This window comes from Microcaecilia unicolor, chromosome 1 (genome assembly GCF_901765095.1).
Source record: "Microcaecilia unicolor chromosome 1, aMicUni1.1, whole genome shotgun sequence".
Classification (NCBI taxonomy): Eukaryota; Metazoa; Chordata; class Amphibia; order Gymnophiona; family Siphonopidae; genus Microcaecilia; species Microcaecilia unicolor.
Window position 1 is genome coordinate 717,301,262 of NC_044031.1, and position 27,358 is coordinate 717,328,619.

The 27,358-nt window shown below is 41.8% G+C and overlaps 1 protein-coding gene across 7 annotated transcripts in view; it reads left to right on the top strand.

Moving 5' to 3' along the window:
* The window catches only part of SEMA6D (semaphorin 6D), a 131,163-nt gene extending 104,068 nt beyond the window's left edge, over positions 1–27,095 (top strand). For 4 of the 7 annotated variants that reach the window (XM_030189468.1, XM_030189477.1, XM_030189482.1 and 1 more), the window contains 10 exons: positions 4,486–4,703; positions 4,816–4,947; positions 6,548–6,703; positions 8,417–8,590; positions 15,944–16,084; positions 16,748–16,825; positions 17,178–17,236; positions 17,578–17,634; positions 18,274–18,441; positions 23,400–27,095. In XM_030189468.1, the coding sequence (XP_030045328.1) occupies positions 4,486–4,703; positions 4,816–4,947; positions 6,548–6,703; positions 8,417–8,590; positions 15,944–16,084; positions 16,748–16,825; positions 17,178–17,236; positions 17,578–17,634; positions 18,274–18,441; positions 23,400–24,709 (2,493 nt within the window). In that variant the 3' untranslated portion in view covers positions 24,710–27,095. The remainder of the gene's footprint in view (positions 1–4,485; positions 4,704–4,815; positions 4,948–6,547; positions 6,704–8,416; positions 8,591–15,943; positions 16,085–16,747; positions 16,826–17,177; positions 17,237–17,577; positions 17,635–18,273; positions 18,442–23,399) is intronic. The other 3 variants (XM_030189496.1, XM_030189489.1, XM_030189505.1) reach the window with 3 other exon arrangements.
* The last annotated feature ends 263 nt before the right edge of the window (positions 27,096–27,358 follow it).

Below are 27,358 nucleotides of genomic sequence, written 5' to 3' on the forward strand. Positions count from 1 at the left end.
GCACGGTCCATCTAGTCTGCCCAACAAGATAACTCATATGTGCTACTTTTTGTGTATACCCTACTTTGATTTGTACCTGTGTTCTTCAGGGCACAGACCGTATAAGTCTGCCCAGCACTATCCCCGCCTCCCAACCACTAGCCCCACCTCCCAACCACTGGCTCTGGCACAGACCGTATAAGTCTGCCCAGCTCTATCCTCGCCTCCCAACCACCAGCCCCGCCTCCCAACCACCGGCTCTGGCACAGACTGTACAAGTCTACCCAGTACTATCCCCGCCTCCCTACCACCAGTCCCGCTTCCCACCACCGGCTCTGGTACAGACCGTATAAGTCTTCCCATCACTATCCCCGCCTCCCTACCACCAGTCCCGCTTCCCACCACCGGCTCTGGCACAGACCGTATAAGTCTTCCCATCACTATCCCTGCCTCCCTACCACCAGCCCCGCCTCCTGATCTTGACTGAGGATCCATTCCTTCGGCACAGGATTCCTTTATGCTTATCCCACACATGTTTGAATTCCGTTACCGTTTTCATTTCCACCACCTCCCGCAGGAGGGCATTCCAAGCATCCACTACTCTCTCCGTGAAAAAATACCTCCTGACATTTTTCTTGAGTCTGCCCCCCTTCAATCTCATTTCATGTCCTCTCGTTCTACCATCTTCCCATCTCCGGAAAAGGTTCATTTGCGGATTAATACCTGGGCTTGATGGACCTTTTGTCTGTCCCAGTGTGGCAATACTTATGTACTTATGTACAGTGATCAAGTCTAACAGTGTGCACCAGTGTGATGTGTTGGCTGGTAATATTCACGACTATGTGGGTTCATCGAAAAAGAAACAAATATCCAAACTAACACCTGCCACTCCCATGTCTAATACATTACCCCATCAAAAAAAGGTAATTAAAGAAACCTCGACCCCATCCCTGAGCCTAACAGTCACCCAAAGGGGAGCTACCAGCTTCTCCCCAAGAAAATCTCCCCCATGCCCTTGTGGCGGGGAGCGAGGGGGGACTCACTAGAAAAACATTTTTAAGCCTTCAAGAATGGAAAAGTTATAGAGCTTATATTCTCACATATTCAGTGTAGAAATTTTGATATCTAAATAACAGTGATATTCAGTATCTCAATAACTAAACAGATAACATAGAACAGCCTTTTTGCTGACCTGTTTCTGGTTGCTGATCTAGATGCTGGCACTAAGTACTGCCAGTCCTTGGATGAATTCTGGCTCTGCCCAGATATTGGTGCTGAAAATTTTACTCACACCTTTTTTAGTGGTAGCTCAAGGTGAGTTACATTCAATTAGACTGAGTATTTCCTTGTCCTGGGAGGGCTCATAATCTTAATTTTGTAGTTGAGGCAATGGAGGGTTAAGTGACTTACCCAAGATCAGAAGCAGCAGCAGTGGGATTTGAACCAGGCACTCCTGGATATCAAGGCTGGTGCTCTAACCACTAGGCTACTCCTCCACTCTGCGCCAATTTACAATGTCCAATCAAATCACTGCTTAGCATTAGCTTCAAAGGACTCCATCCAAGCTTCTGTTATGCACACAGTTGTCATAAGAGAGAAGGACCTGCATAAAAAGGACACAAGGCTCATACTCTGCCTTATAGCTGCTAATTAAATGACTGATTTAAAAGCATGTGTGCATTTACATGTGTATTTCATGCATAAATGCAGAAGTATGCGCCACTTATGCACACACTTGCCCTGTGCACTTTACTTTGTAATCTCGCATGTAAGTGGCAGTTGAGAAGGGGTGTACATGTGGGAGGAGCATGGGTGGGACATGGGCGTGTCAAGCATCAATGTACATGTTTAGCCACGCCCATATACACCTGTCATTGGTCTGGCGTAAGCAGACATGCCTTCTTTTTGGAGTGCCAATCAGTATTTACACTAGTATTCTACAACAGCATCAGGACACCTTGATGCTGGTATAGAATTGGCACTCTCCTCGCTGCATCAGGGCACCAAATAGAAGACGCAACTTCAAAATTGCCCTGTTTATCTATACATTTGATTTGTAAATGTACATAATATTAATATGGAAGTTGTCAGATTTATCTTCTGTAACTCAACACACGCCTGGTATTTTCCAAAACACAACTCCCCTGGGGTATTCCAGTTCTGTGAGGTAATATGAATGACTATTTTGCTGTCCTTACTTGTCTGGACAGAGAGTCAAACACCAACACTAAATATAGGCAGTACCCAAATATTTTCTGGCCCTGGCCCTGCCCCTGGACCGTCCTGGCACCGTCCAGATAGTGCAAGAGTGGTCAGCACTGGTGAGTGGCACTTATCCAGGTAGCAGCCACTCCGACCTGTATAGTTGCCACTGAATATTGATCTATATATAACGTTCAAAGTTTGCACTCTGGTGCATAAAATAATTCACGGAGATGCCCCGGCCTACATGTCAGACCTTGTTGATTTACCACCCAGGAATGCTAAAAGATCAGCACGCACATTCCTAAATCTTCACTTCCCCAGCTGTAAAGGTCTAAAATACAGATTAATACATGCGTCCAGTTTTTCATACATGAGTTCGCAGATGTGGAATGCTTTACCACCTGACCTGAAATATAGTTCACAACCTAAATAACTTCCGTAAAGCACTGAAGACTCACCTCTTTAATAAGACATACCATAATGATTCATAGTAGGAACTGTAATACGCCATCACTTATTTCATATTTAGAATATTTTCTCCTTATACCGGATTGTTTACTATTACTATCGTGTTCCTTGTCCTATATGTAATACCAACTGAATGTTTTCTCTTTTACCTGATTGTTTATTATGTCATCCAAGCTTTCTTTATAATACCAATTGTATCTGTATTCTGGAATGGCGTATGCTATGACGGAAAATTGTAAGCCACATTGAGCCTGCAACTAGGTGGGAAAATGTGGGATAGAAATGCAACAAATAAATAAAATAAATATATTCTGATGCCTATATAGCTAGATGAGCAACTGTATGAATGGATTGTCAAAGCATATAACTGTAATGTAGTTCTAGATCTAGAAGTTATTATCTAAGGTATTATAGATATGCAGAACTATGTAGATAATTTCACACTGCCAGAAGGTTTCCTAGACCTCCGTGAAATTATATTGGTGATATAGCACAAAGAGCGGACTAATATTAGCAGTTTATGCTTTCATTCTGGGAATTATTAATGAAAGCGTACAAATGGGGGAACTCGATTCCTTTTCTCTGTTTCATTGCTAACATAGCTATTTTTTTTTTACTATCCAGGAGCATAGCTACAGGTGGGTCTAGGCAGGCATGGGCTCATCAACTTGCACCTTGGGCCCACCCAGCAGCAACACCACTCACCATTGCTATGGCTGGAGGAGATCCCCAAGCCCCACCAGCTGAAGACATCTCCACCCAAACACCTGGGTTGTCAGATCATGGTGGCCGTCAGCATCCGCACTCCTAACCACCGATACCAGTATTCCACGTATGCTCAGTTCCCCGGCGTTGACAGTGGGGAGCATAGCCGCTGACCGCCACCATGTTTTGACAGCTCAGGGGTTTGGGTGAAGATGTCTTCAGCTGGCTGGACTTGGGGATCTCCACCAGCTAAGATATTAATTTTGGCAGAGAGTGTAGGGAGCAGAGAGGAATAACCTCGTGCCCACCCATTCCATCTGCTGACCCACCCCCAAATCACCTTCTTGCTACACCACTGCTGTGATACCACTACTTATCCTTTCTAAAGCATTATAGGCAATCATAACGCTCTACAGACATCTATGAGAGGCAGTTCTTGCTCCACAGAGCTTAGTCTAGTCATATACATGACAAACAACATATTCTAGAAGAATGTATTATAGAGAAGTGGTCAAGATATAAAATCAACCTCAAAAAAGAGAGTTTTTAGTCTGGATTTGAAAATGGCTAGAGAGGGAGCATTATGCACCGACTCAAGAAGTTTGTTCCAGGTAAAAGGCACAGCAAGATTGAAAGAGCAGGAGTTTAATGGGACTTAACAGTGGAGGAAAAAGGCACTTGCCAGATGAACGAAGTCTGGAAGGAGGAGTGTAAGGACAGAGAAGTTTCCTTGAGAGATTTGAAAATAATCTATTTTTTGACCACTGTCACATAAAAAGGTATTAACAGAGAGGATCTGTAATGCTCAGTTTAATGAATATTTTAGTCACACTAAAGCAATTTATGAGACTTCTGGTACTAGGTTGGTTATTCCAGAGTAAATTATTAAACCATTTATACATGCTTAATTAACGACTTTAGATCTCACTAACAATGGGATTTTGAAAAAGGTAGGAAACAGGCTATGCATAATGTACTTGCTCAACCAAAGAAGCAGATAAACCAAGGCAGCCTTGTTTCTCAAAGAGAATTATGCTCAGCGTTTTATTACCACCTGCGTAAAAAAATACATTTTCTTACTCTCTGGCTTACCATGATTTTTCCTCTCTGCTGTTGTGCGTGTTGTAGGCTGTGCATTCCCGTGTGGCACGCATATGTAAAAATGACATGGGCGGCTCCCAGAGAGTGCTGGAGAAACACTGGACTTCATTCGTCAAAGCACGGCTTAACTGCTCTGTTCCGGGGGATTCATTTTTCTACTTTGATGTTCTGCAGTCCATCACAGACATAATAGAAATCAATGGAATCCCTACGGTTGTTGGTGTGTTCACTACACAGCTTAACAGGTAAAAAAAAAGGAGCAGCCCAGCATCAAAAGCAGCTCTCCACCTATTGCAAAGAAAATCGGTGCCACGGTCATCTGCATTCTCATCCCGGCGGTTTTTGTCCCCTTTGCAGCATCCCTGGTTCGGCAGTCTGTGCTTTTAGCATGGACGACATTGAAAAAGTATTTGAAGGACGATTCAAAGAACAAAAGACTCCAGACTCTGTGTGGACTGCTGTACCTGAAGATAAGGTACCAAAGCCAAGGTAAAATGTGAAGATTTTACTAAAGGTTCAGTAATATGAACAGTCTAATAAAAAAATGTCATGTATGAATTTATCATTAAATTACATAAAGCAATGTTTGTATAATAATAACCATTTATTTTCCAAGCTTCTGAGCACTTGTCTTCTGATATGATGTTTGTATTTTCCTCTTTAAATGACCTTTTTATTGAATTAGATTTATTGATTTGTGCATATTTTAATGTATTAGCTCACTGTCCAGCTTATAATCGAACGAGAAAAACGCCCAAGTTCCGACCTAAATCGGGAGATGGGCGTTTATCTCACAAAAACGAATAAAGCGGTATAATCGAAAGCCGATTTTGGACGTTTTCAACTGCACTCCGTCGCGGATGCGGACAAAGTTGATGGGGGCGTGTCAGAGGTGTGGCGAAGGCGGAACTGGGGCGTGGTTATCTGCCGAACAGAGATGGGCGCATTTCACAGATAATGGGACAAAAGTATGCGTTTTTAGCTAGAATTTAGGGCACTTTTCCTGGACCCTGTTTTTTCACGAATAAGGCCCCAAAAAGTGCCCTAAATGACCAGATGACCACTGGAGGGAATCGGGGATGACCTCCCCTGACTCCCCCAGTGGTCATAAACCCCCTCCCACCACAAAACATGATGTTTCACAACTTTTTATTTTGACCCTCAAATGTCATACCCACCTCCCTGGCAGCAGTATGCAGGTCCCTGGAGCAGTTGTTAGGGGGTGCAGTGGACTTCAGGCAGGTGGACCCAGGCCCATCCCCCCCTACCTGTTACAATTGTGCTGCTTAATGCTTAGTCGTCCAACCCCCCCCGAACCCACTGTACCCACATGTAGGTGCCCCCCTTCACTCCTTAGGGCTATAGTAATGGTGTAGACTTGTGGGCAGTGGGTTTTGAGGGGGATTTGGGGGGCTCTACACACAAGGGAAGGGTGCTATGCACCTGGGAGCTCTTTTACCTTTTGTTCTGTTTTTGTAAAAGTGCCCCCTAGGGTGCCTGGTTGGTGTCCTGGCATGTTAGGGGGACCAGTGCACTACGACTCCTGGCCCCTCCCACGAACAAATGCCTTGGATTTATTCGTTTTTTGAGCTGGGCGATTTCATTGTCCATTATCGCTGAAAAGCAAAAACGCCCAGCTCACAACTTGGCGAATAAAACATGGACGTCTAATTTTTTCGAAAATACGCTTGGGTCCGCCCCTTCACGGACCCGTTCTCGGAGATAAACGCCCATGGAGATAGGCGTTTCTGTTCGATTATGCCCCTCTATGTAATGTTCTCGCTGTGGCCTTTTGTCACCAGCATGCATTGTATTCCAGCTTCAACATAACAGTACTGAATACGTTTCTGCCGATGAACAGTACAGCAGCATATATTTAGGAGAGGTTCATTTAGTGGCGCTTGAAAAAATCATGGCAACATTTAATTTCACCATGATGATGAAATAAAACCATGATCAACCTGTAATGTATTTGAAAGTTTTTGATTAGAAGTGAATTATTTTCAAGCTACATATTCTTTTGAAACACATGTGTCTGACTCTTGAGTTAAAATACTGAAAACAAGAAAGTTGTGTTGCTTTGTTTCAGACCTGGATGCTGTGCAAGACATGGTTTGGCAGAAGCATACAAAACATCAACTGAGTTTCCCGATGAAACCCTTGCCTTCATCAAATCCCATCCTTTAATGGATTTTGCTGTTCCATCAGTTGCTGAGGAACCCTGGTTCACAAAGACACGGGTCAGGTAAGACATACCAAAGAGGCTCAATACTTCTGTATACTTTTGATTGTCATTCTGATTTCTCAACACTTTTTACAAATACAAATTTGAGAAGATAATGCTAGCAAGCAGTAACATAACAGTAATGAGAATAGCCACATGATCATAAAACAGAACCTTAGAAATGAGACTATAGATATATAGTAATAATGTTAAATATTCATAAGACAGACGAACCCCCTGTACCCCTCCAATAAATAAATACATAAAGTTATAAATCAGAATTGTTATTGATTTAAACTAAAACCACTTCCTTCTTTAACCCCCCCCCTCCCCCTCAGCCCCCCCAGGACTTACTCGGGAGTCAGCATTGGTGCCTCAGTGATGCTGGGTGGGCTGAGAACCTGGGGAACTGGGTTCAGTTCCCACCATGGCTCCTTGTGATCTTGGGCAAGTCACTTAACCTTTCATTGCCCGAGGTATAAAAACTTAGATTGTGAGCCCACTAGGGGCAGAGAAAATACCTTCATATCATAAAATATAAACTGCTTTGATTGTACCACAGAAAGACAACATATCAAATCCATGACCTAACATTTAAATATTTTAGACCATAGAAGGATCCGGTATGATTCTCGATCATTTTCTCTCTTCTGTGAACACATTCACAGTGGACTTTATACACATGTGCAACGTTCTCTATAATCTAGCAATCCAACCTCTCATTGTTTATCAAAAAAGACTTTCTCAAGAGGCAATGCTATCTTGTAAAACTAATACACTTCTCTGGGTTTTCAACAAACTGGCATATTTGAAATTGAAAAAAAATTGAATTGGTTCCCTAGTTTCTCAAAAGTTCCTTGGGAGTCTGAAGTCTTTTGCCAGAAAGAATTGTGCCAAAATCAGAGAATGACTCCAATTAGAAAGATAATCTCAAAACTTCTTCTCCATCTCTCTAGGTTATCAATAGAAATCAAACAAAATAAAACATGGAAAAGAAAATAAGATGATACCTTTTTTATTGGACATAACTTAATACATTTCTTGATTAGCTTTCGAAGGTTGCCCTTCTTCATCAGATCGGAAATAAGCAAATGTGTTAGCAGATAGTATATATAAGAGAAACATCAAAGCATTACTTTGACAGTCTGACAGAGTGGGAGGGTGGGGGTATGCATGGGGACATCAAAGCATTTCATTGATATTCTAACAGGATGGGTGTTGGTAGGTGAGAGGAGGGTAATAAACAGAGAAATAAACAGAGAAATACAGCTTTATGTTTTATAATGAGTTAGAAAACCCAGATCCTTATTAAGTCCTGTTTGTTGGGTGTCAAAATGCTTTGATGTCCCCTTGCATACCCCCACCCTCCCACTCTGTCAGACTGTCAAAGTAATGCTTTGATGTTTCTCTTATATATACTATCTGCTACCACATTTGCTTATTTCCGATCTGACGAAGAAGGGCAACCTTCGAAAGCTAATCAAGAAATGTATTAAGTTATGTCCAATAAAAAAGGTATCATCTTATTTTCTTTTCCATGTTTTATTTTGTTTGATTTCTATTGATAACCTTTAAGAGTGGACTAACACGGCTACCACACCATCTCTCTAGTAAACTGCAATGTGGGTAAAGGTGTATAAGAGTAATAGGGAAAACGTTGCTTAGCTTACAGATATATTTTTGCCTTCTGATGGAAAACTAACAATGACCTTTGCTTTTGGTTTGTTTTGGCAGGTACAGATTGACTGCAATTGCCGTGGACCATTCAGCTGGACCCTACCTAAACTACACGGTCATATTTGTTGGCTCAGAAGCTGGAATAGTACTTAAAATCTTGGCAAAGACCCATCCTTTTTCTCTGAATGACAGTGTATTATTGGAAGAAATTGAGACATATAATCATGCAAAGTATGTATTCATTATTCAAGAACAAATTTTCAAAATAGCCAAGACAAAGAACATTGGTTTATATATATTTTGTACGCCCTCACAAATACGTTCATCATGTTAATCATTTCCCAATATAGACTGCAAAACCAGTGCTGAATTACATGTGGTTTGATCTTACCGCAGCATATCTTAGCTAATCTCTTTTATGAGTAGCCGTCTCTATGCTATCGTGTAATGATATATAATAATAATCATTTATTAGATAAGGAAGGGTTGGTGAGAGATACTGGCCTTTAGGGATTCCTGCCAGATGCATGGTTTGAAAAGGGTATACTCCCATTAGGTGTACAGACAAGGCAGTAACGTTCCAGTACAATAAATCCCAGAGTGCAATGCTCCTCACATTTCCCTCCAGCAGCAGGTCACTCTCTCTGCTGCTTTTTTCTCTGGCAGCAGATCTCTCTCCAGTGCTTCTGTCTTCATCTCTGTCTGCTCTTTTTCATGAAGCTGACTGAGCAGCCAATGAAGAGAGCAGCTATCCTTTGATACTCATGATATTTCATCTGGGACAGGAAACAGCCCATCTAGCCAGAACAGCCCACAGGGCACAGTTGTGTAGGGACACAGTTACACTGGATCTGCTTGTGCCCTTGCTGGCTTGCAAATTGCTCTGCTCTCCTCTCTACTAGTCCCGCCTCCCTCCTGCTGCCACCGCCGCTACTCCTGCTTCTTCCAACCTGCAGAAGCAGCGGCAAAATGAGAAGAAATGCATGGGGCTGCAGTGCTCAGGTGTGCGCTGGCGGTCCTCTGCTTCCTCTGACATCAATTCCTGTTCCAGGGCGGAGGACGGCAGAGCTGACAGCGCATGCCTGAGCACTGCGGTCCCACATGTGCTTCTTCTCATTTTGCTGCTGGTGCTGTAGGTTGGAAAAAGCAGCAGGAGGGAACAGATTGAAGCCAAAGGTAAGGGAGGGGGAAACGCACTGGATGAAAGGGTAGGGAGAGAGGGGAGACATTGGATGGAAGGATGGGGGTAAAGAGAGGGAGACACACTAAATGGAAGATTGAGGAGAGAAAAAGGGGACACTGGATGGAAAATGGGGAGGCACTGGATAGAAGGATGGAGGGAGAGAGAGGGGTGACACTAAATGGAAGGATGGGGGAAAGAGGAAGGACAAGCTAAATGGAAGGATAAGGAGAGAAAAAGGGGTCACGATGGAAAAGGGTTAGAGGGGGGAGACACTGGATGAAATGATAGGGGAGAGAGAGAGGAGACACGATGGAAGGATGAAGGAGAGAAAAGGGGACATTGGATGGAAAAGGGGTAGAGGGGAGATGCTAGATAGAAGGCTAGGGGGAGAGGGGACACACTAGAAGTAAGGATGGGGTAAAGAGGGAAGATGCTGGATAGGGAGAGGGGGTACACTCTAAGTGGAAGGATAAGGAGAGAAAAGGGGGGACACTGGATGGAAAAGGGGTGGGGAGAAAAGGGGGTACGCTGGATGGAAAAGGGGTAAAAAGAAGATGCTGGATGGAAGGATGAGGAAAGAAAGAGGGGAGACATACGATGGAAAGATAGAGGATGGAGGTGACATGCTCTATGGAAGGATAAGGAGGGAAAAATAGGACATGCTGGATAGAAAAGAGGTATAGAGAATATCCTGAATTGAAGGATGGGGGAGCAAGAGGGGAGACTCATGGAAAAGTGGAGAGAGAGGAGACATTGGATGGAAGTGTGGACAGAGAGAGGGGTGACACACTGGATGGAAGTTAGGGGAGAGAGGGGCGTACTGGATGGAAATGGGGAAGATGGGGGCACTGCATGGGAGAGAGAAGGGGAGCACAGTGGATGGAAGTGGGAAGAGAGAAAGAAGGACATGCTGTTTGGAAGGGGGGAGAGGATAGAGTTAGTGAAAGACTGGGTAATAAGAGGAAGGGGAAGGAATGGAATATCTGGAGTGAGAGAAAAGGTATAGAAAGCTGTAGGTAGACACAGTAAAAAGAGGGAAATGTATAGTAAGAATGAATAAATAGAGTGCAAAATATAAATTGAAGAACATTGAGAGAAGGTGAAGACAGGAGAAGAGAGAGAAATGACAAATGGATACAAAACCCTGGCATGAGAGTTAAGAGAAGATAAAAGAAATCAGAGATTAGGACCAACCTGATTATAAAAATTAAACAGCTAGACAAGAAAAGTAGAAAAAGAATTTTATTTTTAATTTTGGATAATGTGGTGTAGTAGCCATGTTATTCTACTCTAATTAAAACAAAAAAAATGGAAAATAAGGCAATCCCTTTTTATTAAACTAACGTGATACTTTATTTTTTGTTTGTTTGTTTCACTAGCTTTCAGAGGCCAAAACCTCCTTCCACAGGTTAGGACAGTATACCATAACAGCAGCATACTAATCAGAGGAAAGAGGTTTTGGCCAATAAAGGGGTATTGCCTAATTTTCCTTTTCTTTTTTTTTTTTAAGTCAAGTAGGGAGGGGACGGACATCTCACACAAATTCAGTTGGAAATACTATTTGAATAAAGTATAAAATTCACAACTAAAAGTCCTGATATATCATGGTTGGGGAGGGTGGGGCAGCACAAGAAAGGATTGGGGGGGGGAGCGCCAAGGTTGGCAAGTCGCACAGGGCCCAGTTATAGCTTGTTACGGCCCTGCATAATGTAAAAGAGAAAAACGTCAGAACAGCATCGGTCAGAGGTGTCAGTCCCAAGTGATTATTCTGTGAATGGTGTAGAGAGAGAAGATCCCTGAGTACCAAGAAATGCAGTCCAAAACCGAGAGAATGTGACAGAAGAATACAGAAATATTTGGGGTACCACGTGCCTCATTAAAGGGAAGTTTCTAACACATCCGGATAAATTGCCTATGCATATTGCATTTTATGAACTCCAGTAGGAAGCTGTCTGTGGCACAATACAAGTATTGTGACGAGCATCAGCAGTAAATTTGACAGGCTGAGATCATACCTCATATACCCTTAGGTGTGAGGTTCATTACTATAGTAACATGGTAACATAGTAGATGACGGCAGAAAAAGGCCTGCACAGTCCATCCAGTCTGTCCAACAAGATAAACTCACATGTGCTACTTTTTGTGTATACCTTACCTTGATTTGTATCTGCCATTTTCAGGGCACAGGCCGTAGAAGTCTGCCCAGCACTAGCCATGTCTCCCAACCACCAGCCCCGCCTCCCACCACCGGCTCTGCCACCAAATTTCGGCTAAGCTTCAGAGGATCCATTTCTTCTGAACAGGATTCCTTTATGTTTATCCCCGCCTCCCAACCACCAGCCCCGCCTCCCACCACCAGCTCTGTCATGGTAGACACAACAACAACCCATTTGGAAGCATTGCCCCTTCCCCCATAAACAGCATCATCAATCAAAATACACAAAAGGTGTTGAAATGTGAAGGTAAACGTCCAGAAACGGTCTCCGTCATTAAACTAGGACAAGTGTTCTGATGAGTAGAAGGCATGCGTGAGAATCCATTGGTATATGTAGGGAAGGAGGCTTCAGAAGTTACAAAAGAAGAGAATAAGCTGTTCAAAGAATTAGCTCAGAAAATGACAAGAAAATGGCAAAACTCATAAGTACAGTGGCAAATACAAAGTGCTACTCCAGGAGCCATTCATTGATCAAAATCGGATGCAGGAATGGTTAAGGAGAGGTGAACTGAAACCTAAGGATGAGCAATTAATGGCTGCAGCCTAAGACAGCTGATTACAGATGAAGTGATTCACAACAAGCATGGAAAAAACTGGTACAATAGACCTGTAGATTCTGTAAGAAAGAACTGGAAACGGTCACTCATCTCGTAGCTGGCTGCAAAGTTCTGATGGCAGAAAAAGCACAGTAAGATGGCACATCTCATCCATTGGAAACTTTGTAAACGTTACAACATTGATGTACTGGAAAAGCAATGGGATCATGACCCTAAAAGAATTATGGAGAACGAAGAAGTTATGATTGCCTGGGAAAATCCTTATCCTGACCAATAAAAAGTTAGATGCAATGAACTGAATATAGTGGTAAAACAGAAATAAACACAAGAACAGCATTGATTATAGAGATGTCAGTCCCAATCGATTATTCTGTGAAGAGGGAAGATCCTCAGAGTACTGAAAAATACAGTCAGAGACCAAAACATGTTGTAGAGAGACACAGAAATATTTCCCATCATTAGGTTTAATTGAAAGGAATTTTCTAGTACACCTGGATTGGTTGCCTCTACATGTTACATCTTGTGAACTCCAGAAGGAAGCTCTCTTTGGCACGATGAAAGTACAACAGTGAATGTTAACAGTAAATTTGAGAAAGTGAAATCATGCTTCAGGTTCATTACTGTCATGGTATATGCAAAATTTAGAGACACTGCTCCCAGAACGCTATATAGAACCTTGAGAGATTGCCTACACATATTCCACTCTGTAAGCTCTAGAAGGAAGCTCTGTGGCATGATGCAAGTACTAGGGCAAGCTTTAGCAATGTATGTGAGGGATGAAGATTGTGCTCCACATACCCTGGCTTAGGAGTGAGGTTCATCGCTCTCATGGTATGCACCAAACTAATCCTTTTGGAGGCATTACCCTGTCTGAAACCTCCACACAGATAGGCACCGATAGCAGGACACAGATAGACGGATGAATATGATGTACCCATGAGGCATTCTTTACACTTTGTACTAAAATTCCTAAAAGCACGTGGGAATTACATAAGTATTGCCATACTAGGAAAGACCAAAGGTCCATCAAGCCCAGCATCCTGTTTCAAACAGTGGCCAATCCAGGTCACAAATACCTGGCAAGATCCCAAAAAAGTACAAAACATTTTATACTGCTTACCCCAGAAATAGTGGATTTTCCCCAAGTCCATTTAATAATGGTCTATGTTCTTTTCCTTTAGGAAGCCGGCCAAACCTTTTTTAAACTCCGCTAAGCTAACCGCCTTTACCACATTCTCTGGCAACGAATTCCAGAGTTTAATTACACATTGAGTGAAGAAAAGAAAATTAGAACCAGATGATTTTGGATCTAGACCCCAAGCAACCAAAATACCTTAAAGCAAATTGGGTGACATCTATCAAACAGAAACTGATTCTTCCTAGATAGTATTGCTTCAGCATTCATAAATTCACTTTATAGACTTAAATTTCCTATTGTCACATTAGAACTATTTTATGGCAAGTTTTGCAATAGACACTAATGCCTATTGTGGATGGCTGGTCTGAACAGACGGATGTGTAGAGTCTTAGAGGAACTGGAGGAGTGAGCAGAAAATAGGTGGCAGAGAAGCCAGGCCTTGCTACCTGAAGATCAAGTTGATGCTGAGGGGGCTTTAACTTCCATGGAACAAAGATACAAAACCCACTGTGATGCAAGCAGTTTGTCAATAGGGACTCAATCACCATTGGCACCAGAAGAGGAGGCAACCCACAGCTTTGCAGTCATCAGTGTGTTATCAAGAACCCAGTCCCCACCAGCACCAGAAGAGGAGGCAACCCATACCGTTGCAGTTATCATGTGTTCTATGACATCAGTATATTAAGTTGGAGCCAACAGAAGTCTTAAAACCTTACTGCAAGAAGAGATATCAGACACAGACTAAGGACACAAGTGAAGTAGAGTCAAGGTTGCACTATCCAAAGAAGAGCAGGTGGGAGCTGAACTGAGGAAGAAGGGGAAAGGAGGTAAGGTGGTCTTGGAGGAGAGAAAATGATTTGAAGGAGAAGGAGGGGTGTAGGAGGAGAGTAGGGCGCAAGATGAATGGAGTGGGGAGTGAAAGGAAAAAGAGTGTGCAGTACAGATCTCCATCACAGAGAGAAACACACATATTTGCAACACCTCTCCCCCACATGCCTCCCACCAAATATGCATATACCCCTGTGCATTTGTTGAAGCTAAATAACATAATACTATAAAGAATTTGTGAGTATATGAAGTAAAAAGGGAAGGTTTTTTTAAAGTCAGTGATTGAAAAATTTATATGTGTACATATCAGAGTCTTTTTCCTTCCTAATATTAAAATAATAAGTATCTCCGGTCTATGAAAATACTGGACATGAGTTTAGTGAAGTGTGTTTTGATGGTGACTTGATGTACTTCACTCCTCTTTGGGTGATTTGTGGTTAACACTGTAGTGTGTCCATATGACAAGGGAGCGGGGTCTGAGCGTGGTTTGGGTGAGACTAGACGTCCCTATTTAAACCTATTTAAAGACATTTTTTACAAGGGTATAGCCTTATAGTTAGTGCAGTAGGCTGAGAACCAGGGGAACAGAGTTTGATTCCCACTGCAGCTCCTTGAGATCCTAGGCAAGTCACTTAGGTGTCCTTTTACTAAGGTGCACTGAAAATGTGCTGCAGCAGTGTAGGTGCGTATTTTGGGTACATATTTTTAAAATTTTTGCCGAAAAAGGATGTGCTGCAAAATAAAAATTGGTGCACATCCATTTTGGGTCTGAGACCTTACTGCCACCCATTGACTTAGTGGTAAGGTCTCACGCAGTAACCGTGCGGTAATTATCTATGTGCATAGAATAAAGATTACCACCCAGTTTCCGCCGCACGCCAGAAAATAAAAATTATTTTCGACAACACGTAGCAGACGCGCGTAAAAAATGAAATTACCGCCTGAGCCACACGGTAGCCAGGCAGTAACTCCATATTGATGCTCGTTGGGCACGCGTAGGCACCTGTACGGCTTAGTAAAAGGGCACCTTAACCCTCCATTGGCCCAGGTACAAAACTTAGATTGTGAGCCCACTAGGGACAGAAAAAATAGCTGCATGTAATATATGTAGACTGACTTGGTTGTACCTGCAGAAAGGTGGTATCAAATCCATGACCCTTTACCTTTACCCTTTAGATGGGGCACCTCATTTTGAAATCAGATAATGGATGTCATTTCAGATCTCCTTTCCCCTTTCTATTACTATTTTGATTACTTGCCAAAACCTACTTCTCCTTGCCAAGTTCCTCTTACTCATTTGGCTCGAAGGTGTGCATTCAGTCTCTAATGGTTGTTTTGTGGACCATTTACTTCATGATATCCGTCTTGCTAACTCAGGACAGAACCAGAAATCTTACAAGATTGTTCTTTGGCAGTGCTTTCACTCCTTTTAAAATGGTTTTATTTGTACTTTGCTGGCACTGCCAGTTTCTCCAGGTTCTTAGATCACGCTGCAGAAAGATCTTCAAATCCATTTTGTTTTTCTTTTTTGCTAACCTAGCAGGGCAGATTTTTCATGGTTTGTGGGCAGTTATTGGACAAGTCATATATTTGTTGTGCAATATAGATTGTACATGTTCTGCTTCGTTACAAAGCTAAAACTTCAATTGTTTCTACAAAACAGGTGTATTGGAGATAGTGAAGAGGACAGAAAGGTGCTTGCCCTTCAGCTGGATCGAGATCACCATGCTTTGTTTGTGGCCTTCTCCAGCTGTGTTATTAGGATTCCTCTCAGCCGCTGTGAGCGTTATGGATCATGTAAAAAGTATGTTTTATTTTGCACTCACATATGTTCCTGTGACCTGATAGCATAGCAGCCTGTGTTCATGAGGATAATGAGTTTTGAAGGGATATCTGTGTTAGTCTGGTATAACAAAAATGACAGAGTTAGACTAACCAATTTATTGTGGCAGGAGCTTTCGAGGACCAGAATCCACATGGTCAGACACATGATGCATGCATCTAATGAATTAGACTCTGATCCACTAAAGCTCCTGCCTCAATAAATTGGTTAGTCTATAAGGCGTCACCTGCTTCTATCATCTTTGTTCTTGAGGCCATTCATCGGAAGGCTGGGAACACAAATGTTGGGTCCTCCGAGGTGAAAAACCAAACATTTGGAATCCCAAAGCAGTTCCAAATGTTGCATGCTGACTAATTGCTGTCTATGGTAGACAATTGGCTGCATATTTTGTCTTAGCTGGCTGTCTCAACTTCTTATAATGTCTAGATTTTTGAAGAATGGATCGTAGTGTAAACCACAACTAAGATCAACTACATGACGGTGACTGTATCACAGAATCCAGTCTGCACTGCACCCCAAGAACTTTTACAGTTCTGAAGGAATAAAGGAGTCAAGTGTAAAAAGTCTTTGAAATAAATAGAGAATTCTTGCTGAATGTTTTCTGCTTTTTTTTTTAATCAACAGGTCTTGTATTGCTTCACGAGACCCGTATTGTGGCTGGATGAACCATGGATCGTGCAGCAGAGTGACGCCCGGAATGTTGTAAGTACAAAATCTGGCTAAGCGGCCAAATTCATGTACTCCAATAATAGTTCCCCTTTGTAACACCAACCATACATCAGAATGAGTTGTTATATGTTGCTAGAGGGTTTCCCAAGAAAACTGAAGCATTCTTACATCGTGCAGGAAGTACCTTTGTGTCTGCAGTTTCTACAACTCTCGCTTGTACTATGAATAAACAAAGGATCGCTCTTCTTTTTACCCTTGCATTATTATTCTGTTTCACATCTCACTAAACAAATACTGTAATTCCCATTTCACACCGGATGCAAATGCATCATTTTCTTGCTCCACTAAGCTTTCTAATCAGGGTTTTTGTTTCCTTTCAATGCAGTGCAGGATATGAGCAAGATGTAGAAATTGGGAGCACAGCACATCTTGGAGACTGCCATGGTAAGACAGTCAGTTATTACTGCTATGTCAAAAGCATTGCAGCACTAGGCTCGGGCTACTTTTTGGGGGTTTTTTTTTGTATCTACACTCAGTGCACATGCAACCTATAGTTAAAACCTGAACCTCAGGAAGCAGAGCTCCTTGGGCTTTTGTAACAGAATTCTGTATTGTTTCTCTGACAACTTAGAACTGCTTTGGGGTCCACAGCAAAGTAATCTACCATCTCTTTTTATAATCTATAATATTTTTTTAGTTATTACTTTGAACTATTCAGAATTTCTAATCTTTTGCTTTCTTTCAGTTTACTTTTCACTGATTACTTGTTCCTTTAATTCTTTTAGACATTTTGCGTACTACAACTACACCAGATTACAAAATATTTGGCGATCCGACATCTGGTTAGTTTTTTTAATTTTTTGAATTAATTCTCTTTTCTTTCCTTCAGTTCAGCATTTTCAGATTTATTTTTTTTCTTTTCTTATTTTGCACAGTTGGCAGTGTTTCATTTTTTGCGCTTTGACTCATGTGCCCACTGGTAGAAGAGGCAACTAGCCCTTCCCTTGCTCAGCACTTCACCTCTGTCTGGCCGCATGTTAACAGTTCATCTTTTATTGAAACACATCTTTTCTTCAAGAGCCTAATTAACATGTGACATCTTCACAGCACGATAGCCCTCAAAGCTTCACTGTTTCCATTGCAAATGCCCCCCCTCCCCCCCCCCCACCCCGTTTGTCATCTTCTATAGATGGCTGGCACAGTCGCCCTTTCCTTCTTTTGTGTAATGAAATTAATGTCTTGGGCAGATTCAAAAATGTTTTGTCATTTGTTTTCTGTTTCTGAAAGTATTCCTTTTAACACCACAGTTCAATATGTACAGTAAATGAATGTGAGCTAAATTGATTTTGTCCTAGGAAAAAAAAAGTATTTAGGCTAATTTTAATGCACCCAACACATCTCTGTGCTGGGCAGCAAATGTTCTATAGCTGAGAAATGCTCTGAATGAATGCGCATTAATAATCATGTGTTTGCCATCATAGACATGAAGTTTTCCTCATCTTCTGTTACTGCAATGACAAGTGTCTCAGTAGTATCACCCAAAGTGATTGGTTCCTGGAACCCTAAAGTGACTGGCTCTCGGAAATTTGTAGTTCAAGATGACCCAAACACTTCTGATTATAGTGACCCATTAGCAGGTGTCCCAAAGGGTAAGGCCTTAAAAGGGAGCAAATTAGAGCTGAATGGAAACCTGAACAGCAGCTGATGCAGTCAACATTTTCCGTCAGTAACTACCATTATTATTTCAGTAGCGCCTACTCTCTGTTCTCAGGTAGCTGGTAGCTTGCAGTTTGGTATTCAATGTATTATAGGCTTCATACATTTTCCTGTTTCATATGGAAATGGAAACATTATTTGCACTATTCACATTTGACTATATTTCTGCATCAAATCAGTAAACTACTTTTAGCTCATTTTGTCTACTGTATTGTAATAACACATCATTTTGCATGTAATGTGGCATCTTTAGTTTGCTAAATGCTGTAATTCAAGGTATTAGGAGTTTAGGAAAAGACTTCCAAATTATTATCCACCTGCTGTAAGTCAAATCAGGTTTCCATTCAGCCATTATGGCAGTGCATATTTATTTTTTGTTGATTTCATTTTCGTTACATGTGTTTTTGATTTGAATATTTACCTTAACATATTCTGACTTGAGTTCTCTTCCTTCACCCTGTTGCCTCTCTTTTCTGTTTTCTGCACAATGCCATTGGAGCCTATAACCCTGAACATTTAACAAATACAATGTTCAAAGGCCTTGCCTCTAACAAAAGACAATGCTTGTAAAATCTAACTTTCACAGTTCTTCACTTTAACAGATTCTGGGATTTGCTGAAAAGGTTGCATGTGTTATAACAAAGTCCGTAGGTCTGTGCTGGACGAAATCTCGCTTTAGCTATAAAATGTGCTGGACTAAATCTCTTTAGCTATAATATGACTCAGTAATCTTCAATAATAAAGACCAAAGCTAGATACTAACCCAATATTCTTCCTTTAGCTTCAGCATACAATGTTGGGGATGTCTACATGTGATGCATTGACTTTACATTTCAAAGGGGCATCTTTAGTAACCTGTTGTAAATTATGCTGTTAACGCCTATTAATAAAACTTGTTAAAGTGCGTTTGCAGTAAAACCTCAGTGGTAAAGTGTTTAGAGGGTATGCCCAGCATGTGGGGAGAAACAGACATGACATTAATGCATGTTAGCACAGTGGCAGATAACATGGAAGCAGTTTCCTATTCTTTTGGAAGTATAATCTCTTCCACAACAGTTGTCTGCCTCGCTGTTAATGGACATTATCAGGACACACATTAATGTCAATGCCACACTTCCCACCTTTTTACTGTGCCTTTCTCATTCTCTTGCCTGCTTGAACATAAAACTCACATAAAGGGGTTAATTTTTTAAAGTAATTTTCATACATATTTGGCCTGATATAAAATTCTGATCGGTGTAAAAGTATGCAATATGACGTGGTGGTGTGCATTTGGCCAGTAGGCATGTACAGGGGCAGAGTTTGAGTAGAGAATTCATGGAGTCCACAAGAACGCGTGTGGATTATAAAATAGGACACTTTCAGGCTCATTTTCAAAAGAGAAGGACGCCCATCTTTCGACGCAAATTGGAAGATGGTCGTCCTTCTCCCAGGGTCGTCCAAATCGGTATAATCGAAAGCCGATTTTGGACGTCCCCAACTGCTTTCCGTTGCAGGGATGGCCAAAGTTCAAGGGGGCGTATCGGAGGCGTAGCGAAGGCGAGACTTGGGCGTGCCTAACACATGGACGTCCTCGACCCATAATGGAAAAAAAAAGGGCGTCCCCGACGAGTACTTGGACGACTTTACCTGGTCCTGTTTTTCTTACGACCAAGACACAAAAAGGTGGCTGAAATGACCAGATGACCACCGGACAGAATTGGGGATCACCTCCCCTTACTCCCCTAGTGGTCACTAACCCCCTCCCACCCTCAAAAAACATCTTTCAAAATAATTTTTGCCAGCCTCAGGTGTCAAACTCAGCTCCATCACAGCAGTATGCAGGTCCCTGGAGCAGTTCTAGTGGGTGCAGTGCACTTCAGGCAGGCGGATCCAGGCCCATCCCCCTCCCATCCTGTTACATTTGTGGAGTAAACAGCGAGCCCTCTAAAACCCATCACAAACCCACTGTACCCACATCTAGGCGCCCCTATAAAATAGGCTTGAAATAGGCACATTTCAACTAGGCATCCCTCGAAGAGAGTTATTCTCTAAAGAGACGCCTATGTACCTGTGTAAATGTATACACCACTCATGAGGCTCCACCCAAACTCTACCCATATGAATGAGTACTCACCTGCAAAGTATACACCTTCAGTTATAGAATAGCTATAATTTAAGGGTCATTTTATGAAACTGTGGCAAAAAGCAGCCTTAGCGCCCTCTAATGTGAGTCTTTCCCACACACTAAGATCATTTTTGCTTTAGCCTTAAAATGGCCGATTTTCTATTTTATGTGCTAATGTTATAAGCAGTCAAAAGACCAATAATATTCAAAACTAAATATAGCAGATACAACTCAATATAGCACACCATATACAAACACTGCTGTTATTATGATTCATACACTTCATACAAGATGGTGACTTTGGACCATCAGAGGTGGCACTGATTCACTGATAATATCCACCTTTTATCATCATCAGTCCAATTTTTTATAAATTAACTTGAAAACACTTCATAACTTCTTGAAATAACAAGATACGTGTACTTGTCTGAACTGATGATTTCAGGGGACTTAAAAGCCCACACAGTAAGTCTTCAGGGGCAGTATGCCGACACATATTTCGCCTACTGCTTTCTCGAGGTAAGCCCCTTTTAATTTCAAATAGATTGCTCAGTTCTTCACCCCTTACACCAGCATGGCCATTAGCGCGTGGTCACTTAAAAAAACGTACATGTGAGCACTTACCGTCACCCGTTTTGAAGGCAATAAGGACCTTTGCAGTATCCCTGCACTAACCAGTTAGCGCTTGGTAATGTCGATGCACTAACTGGTTAGCTCAGGATCACCCACTCTGTGCCCATGACTAGCCCCCTCGAAAAAAAATGAAATATTTTTTAGTGCACAGTTAACACGTGTACATTTCAGAGTTATTGCAGGATGCCTGAGCGCAGTGGCATAGCCATGTGGGGCCACGAAGTCCTGGGCCCCCATAGATTTGGCCCTGGACCCCTCTGCCGACGACCCTCCCGACCCCCCCTCCCACCGCCAACCCTCCCCTGCCGCCGCCGTCGTCGTCGCCGTGGGCTACCTTTGCTGTTTCTGTTCTGTGAGTCTGACGTCCTGCACATACAATGTGCAGGACATCAGAAACAGAACAAAGCCTTTGCGAGAAGAAGAGGACCTCGGCTGGCGGGGATTGGGATCCCCCGCCAGCAAAGGCAGCCCAAGGCGACGACGGTGGGGGAGGGTTAGCGGCGGGAGGGGTAGGTCGGGAGGGTCGGCGGCAGGGGGGGTCATCAAAGTTGGTGGTGGTGACGGCAGCAGTGGCAGCGGGAGGGTCGGCGGCGCCGGAGGGGGCTAAAATGTGCCCTCTCACCTCGGGCTCTGGACCCCCCTCCCGCAGAAGTATGGCTAAGCTCCTGCCTGAGCGCAACCTGCAGTACTCCATTTTCAGCTGCGTGAGGCAAACATTAGTACCTAAGACAGGTTAGTAAACGGGCCCCGTAGTTATTTAGACACGTATGTGTTAACATATGCAACACAGATGTATCTCGTAAATACCAGCATTTCCGAGCATTCTTGCTACCTAAATCTGGACAGTTTCTTATGGAATTACTCCCTAAGCATTTAACATTTTAAAACCTCCAGTAAACATCTAGTCATCTTAGTAGATAGGTCCCTAAATGTACATTTTCATTTAAGTACATAGCCTTCACTTGATATGCAGTTGGGTATAAGTTCAAAAGTAGTTAATGTTATAGGATAAGGAACAAACTGCATGAGCAAAATATAAACCATCCTCGAATGCTAAAGACTTTTTAATCACATTCATGCTGCTTGAATAAGGTTGCAAATATTAATAATTATTCAAAAGTATGAAGAGGGCTGTGTAATACGAAGCACACATTATACAGCTTTCCGCAATATTTGCATAATCCTGTCCTTTCTTTTGACACTGAATTATAAGTTAAGAAAACGGAGAGACAAATCCTTTCCAAAGTTATTAATTGCTAGTGGAACTTGTGTGTGCCCTCTGACCCCAGTTTTCAAAAGCAGTCCTTAATGGCAATAACAAATGATCAGATATTTTTGCCTGGGAAAGGGGAAAGCATTTGAAAAGAGTTTTAAAAGTTTGAGCAAACAAGAGCATGCATAACTATAGCCAGTGCTTTCGGTAGTAAGATGTTGTTATTTGCCGTGTTTATTTGAGTATCGAATGCATTGATAGGTAACTAAGGGGGAAAGTTACCATCATGAGCTACCATTAAGTGGGGGGGGGGGGAGTTATTAGCGGGGGTTACTGTTAAGGGGGATGTTATCAGTGCAGGCTACCATTAAGGGGCAGGTTATCAACTTGGGCTGCTGTTAAGATGGGTTATTTTACCACAAGTTGTGCTAGTTTAGCAGGGTCTCATTTTCTGCAGTGAACCCCTGTGCTAAAATAGACGATTTGGATAAAATAACCCGTCTTAATGGTAGCCCACAGTGATAACTTCCCCCCTAAGATGGGCTATTTTACTGTTTTTATTAACTAGCCCCCCGTGTTTACTAAGCTGTGTGGCAATGCTGACACAGCCCATTCAAAGTGGATGAGCTGTGTTGGCATTAGCGTTAGCATGGCTTAGTAAACAGGGGTAGGTCTCGTTGCATAAGATGACCCATGGCGATAACTTCCTCCCTAAATTTAGAGTCTCCTCTCTTGTTGATAAACTTGGGAGAACCTGTCATCTTTTTTGTTTTTTTATACTTACTTCATATGTATTGAGTAGTGGTAGAATTCATGTTCGAGATTAATTAAGTTCTTGCAAGATTCACTTTTGTTTAAACGACTGTTTATACACATTTATTTTGTATTCAGTGAAAGGTTTCTGTGATCTAATATATAGCAATGTGTGTTTGTTCCAGGTGTGAGGTGGGAAGTACAGTCAGGGGATTCCAACCAAATGGTGCACATGAATGTCTTAATCACCTGTGTCCTGGCTGCTTTTGTCCTGGGAGCTTTTATTGCAGGAGTGGCGGTTTATTGCTATAGAGATATTTTCATACGGAAATCTAGGAAGATACATAAGGATGCAGAGTCTGCTCAGTCCTGTACGGATTCAAGTGGAAGTTTTGCCAAACTGAATGGATTATTTGATAGCCCGGTAAAAGAGTACCAACAGAACATTGATTCGCCCAAACTGTATACAAATTTATTGACAAACAGAAAAGACTTACCCAGTGGTGATACTAAGTCTATGATGGTGGATTGCCAGGGGCAACCACCAGAACTAGCTGCTCTCCCAACTCCTGAATCAACCCCAATACTTCACCAAAAGAGCCTGCATCCAATCAAAAACCAATGGGAGAAGGCACATAACAACATAAATGTTTCCAGAAAGGAACCTCACCTGAAAAGTCCGCAGTTTTATCCTTCCAGCCCTCCGCCTCATTCTCCTTTAAGTCATGGACATATCCCTAGTGCTGTGGTTCATCCCAATGCTACCCATGACTACAATACTTCTTTCTCCAATTCAAATGCACATAAAAGAGACACAAAAACTCCAAACATTGATCAGCCACTTACAAAACCATCAAGCAAAAGAGACCACAGACGATCTGTTGATTCTAGAAATACTTTAAATGACATTCTAAAACATTTGAGCGAAACAAGTAGCCCGAAAGCCATTCTGGGTGACATTCAAGTAAGTCAGCAGAACACTCACCAGACTTTAATGCTTGATACAATGGGAAACATATCTGAAATCCCACCTAAAGTTCCTAACAGGGAGGCATCACTCTATTCCCCTTCCTCTACTCTTCCAAGAAACAGTCCAACAAAAAGAGTGGATGTCCCTACAACACCGAGCATACCAATGACGTCTTTAGAAAGACAAAGGGGCTACCACAGAAATTCATCACAAAGGCATTCAATATCTGCCCTTCCTAAAAACGTAACTTCACCAAATGGTATTTTGTTATCAAGACAGCCTAGTATTAACAGAGGGGGATACTTCCCTCCAACTTCAGGCACAAGGATGGACTATATGCAAGGAACACCTGTCACTGTCCATCCACAACCTTCCTTATCTAGACAGAGCAGTTGTGCAGGCCATGGAACTCTTCCTCGTACAGGAATTAAGAGGACACCATCTCTAAAACCTGATGTGCCACCAAAGCCCTCATTTGTTCCTCAGAATACTTCAGTCAGACAACCAAGCAAATACAGTTACTGACTGGGCTGGTGACTTGTACAGGTTGAAATGATGTTGTAGGGGAAACATAAAAACAGACTTCCTCGTGTAATTAAAGAGAACAAAACAAAGTGGCCAAAGAAACTGTCTTTACTTCAGCGACGTCTTGTCTTGCAAGGCATACAGTAAAGTTCACAATATAAACAAAGGAAAATGCTGGTCATTACGTTTCTTTTGTTTGAAACTAAGGAGACATGTAGCAAATGGGCTACTTTACCACTATAAATAGCTAATACAGGATGCCGATTTAATCTGTAAGCAAATACTTGAAAATGGGTTTCATTTTAGACTGCCATTGTGTGTAGTCTTCCCATTAAATGTGAACGTTTTAATATGTATGCATTCACCTTGCCTCTTGCACAAATGTCAGAAAAAGGAAATGTCTCATTGTATTTCTGGGTTAACAGGCAATTTGCTGAAATTCAGTTTCTGGCCCAATTGTAGCATTTTCACATGTGGCATTTTCTGTATGCCGCAAATAAATTATATGTGTGTGTGTCTGTGTGTGCGTGTGTGTGTTGTGTGTATGCGCGCGTGGGCGTGCTACGCACCAAGATGCACTTAGATTCTCCTTCTGTATCTTTGCTGTTTGGGATTGTTTATAATGAGCATGACTGAACAAACGATGATCTTAAATTCCTGCAGTGGTTTTACCGAGTTCAGATCTGAGATAGAAATGGAGATGTCTCTTCAAAGTCTTCCAGATTATGACACTGACTTAACTAATAGCCCAGTTAGAGCATGCAGTGTTTCTAAAGCAACATTGCCCTAGTATTTATCCAACTTGCAATTCTCCTAGAAAACATTTTGAGGATTATACTGTTCTTTCACAGTCCCTCAGACCCACATCATAGCTATACTACCACTGTGAATTCAAACTAAGGGCAGAAAGGAATCGTCAAATGAGATAGGCAATGTCTTTGGTTAACTGTAGTCACATATACTGGTCCCTACCTGTATGTTCAAATTTCTTCCAGGAGCAAGGACAAGTACAAACTGGCCTGGCAGAAATATGTACATGTATGTGTGCAGACTCAAAAGTAGTGCAATCAACGTGTCTGTGTTCTGTCATCTAAAAATGTTTTCTGAAGTCATGCGGGCAATGACGTCACTCTCTAAATAATCCATGCGAGTTTACCCGAATCTGCGCATTTTGTGCCTTATCCATGAGAATGAGAAAACGTCTGATGATTTGTCAGTTGCCCTCAGCATAGCACATCATATTCCCCGAGTGCCAGATGTAAACTTTTTCAACAAGCATCCCTAAAGCCGAAGCTCAAGAACAAATCACGGTAAAGAAAGGCAGCCTATGATCAAAGGAACACTGCAGCGTTTAACCACCTCCAATGATAAACATTCCATGCCAGCTTTCCGAAGGCTCAGCACAAATATAATGTGAAATCAAATGTGTTTCCTCGGGTGATGCAGCACCTGCTAAAGTTAAATAAGCCACTTGTAAGGTTTTACAGTATCTTCTCGTAACTGATGCTCAACACAGATGGCCATCGTTACTCTGACACAACATGGTAACCACATTGTTTATTGAGCATAATGTAGAACATAACAAAGGCAAAGGAACGTTAATGCTTTAATAAGGCAAATTTCCCTCTCTAAATTTTCAGCTGATGTTCTCTAACAATGAAGATTTCCAGTACAAGGTGAACATATTATCCTCTGAAGACCCAGAGCACCTTTGCAGAATGTGGAACAGTGCTCAAATTATTCTTTTGTAAGGATGGTTTTCTTTAAGGAGCACTGTTTCCTCTGTCAACTAGACCCAAAGCTATGAACTAGATTTGTTTTGCAAATATTCCTGTCTAGCAACTAAAACCACTACTGATTAATTCAATTACATATTTTCAGTCCTCAACTTTAGAGCGGGAGACTGATTTGAATTCATGTTACAAATATTAATAAACCTAAGACCTGCTCAGTACAGACTTGTGGAACACTGAACAATAAAATGATGTGACTCCCTGATAACTTTTTGTAACATTGTGCTGCCTTGTAGATTGTAATGTGAGTTCTATCAGTATTTATGTTGAGATTTCTAACATTCAATCTAGTCTCTACACTCTAGATTTAATAAAATGCTTTATCCATTTGTGCAAAGGTAAATGCAGATTGTATCTTTTTTAATGGTAAAGCGTAAAAGTAACCCTGGAATAAAGTCACTCTATGCTGTTCTCTTAGAGTACTTTAACTTGTATTGTGAATGTGTAAATAATCATGTACTTTGGGGTTTTAACACTGCATGTAAAGACATAATAAAATATTCAAGTGACTTGTGCGCATTTCTGAATGAATTAATGTAAAAAAAAATGCATTGCCTATAAAAACAGACTTTCATTGGAAGGATGTTACAAACCTGTGTTTTAAAATTAATTTTTTTTCCTTTAATAAAAAAGATGTGTTCAGAGTAGGGCTTAATCTAATTTATAAACTTTTTTGGTTAAGATAAGCCATGTTGAGTCAGACCAAAGTCCATGAGGATATGCATCCTGTCTCTGACAGTGGCCATTCTTGGGGCCCTGTTTACTAAGCCGTGTTGTAGGCGCATTAGCTCATTAACCATATACGTGCCTACAATATCCCTATAGGTGCCTATTAGCGCGTGCTAATTGTAGGCAC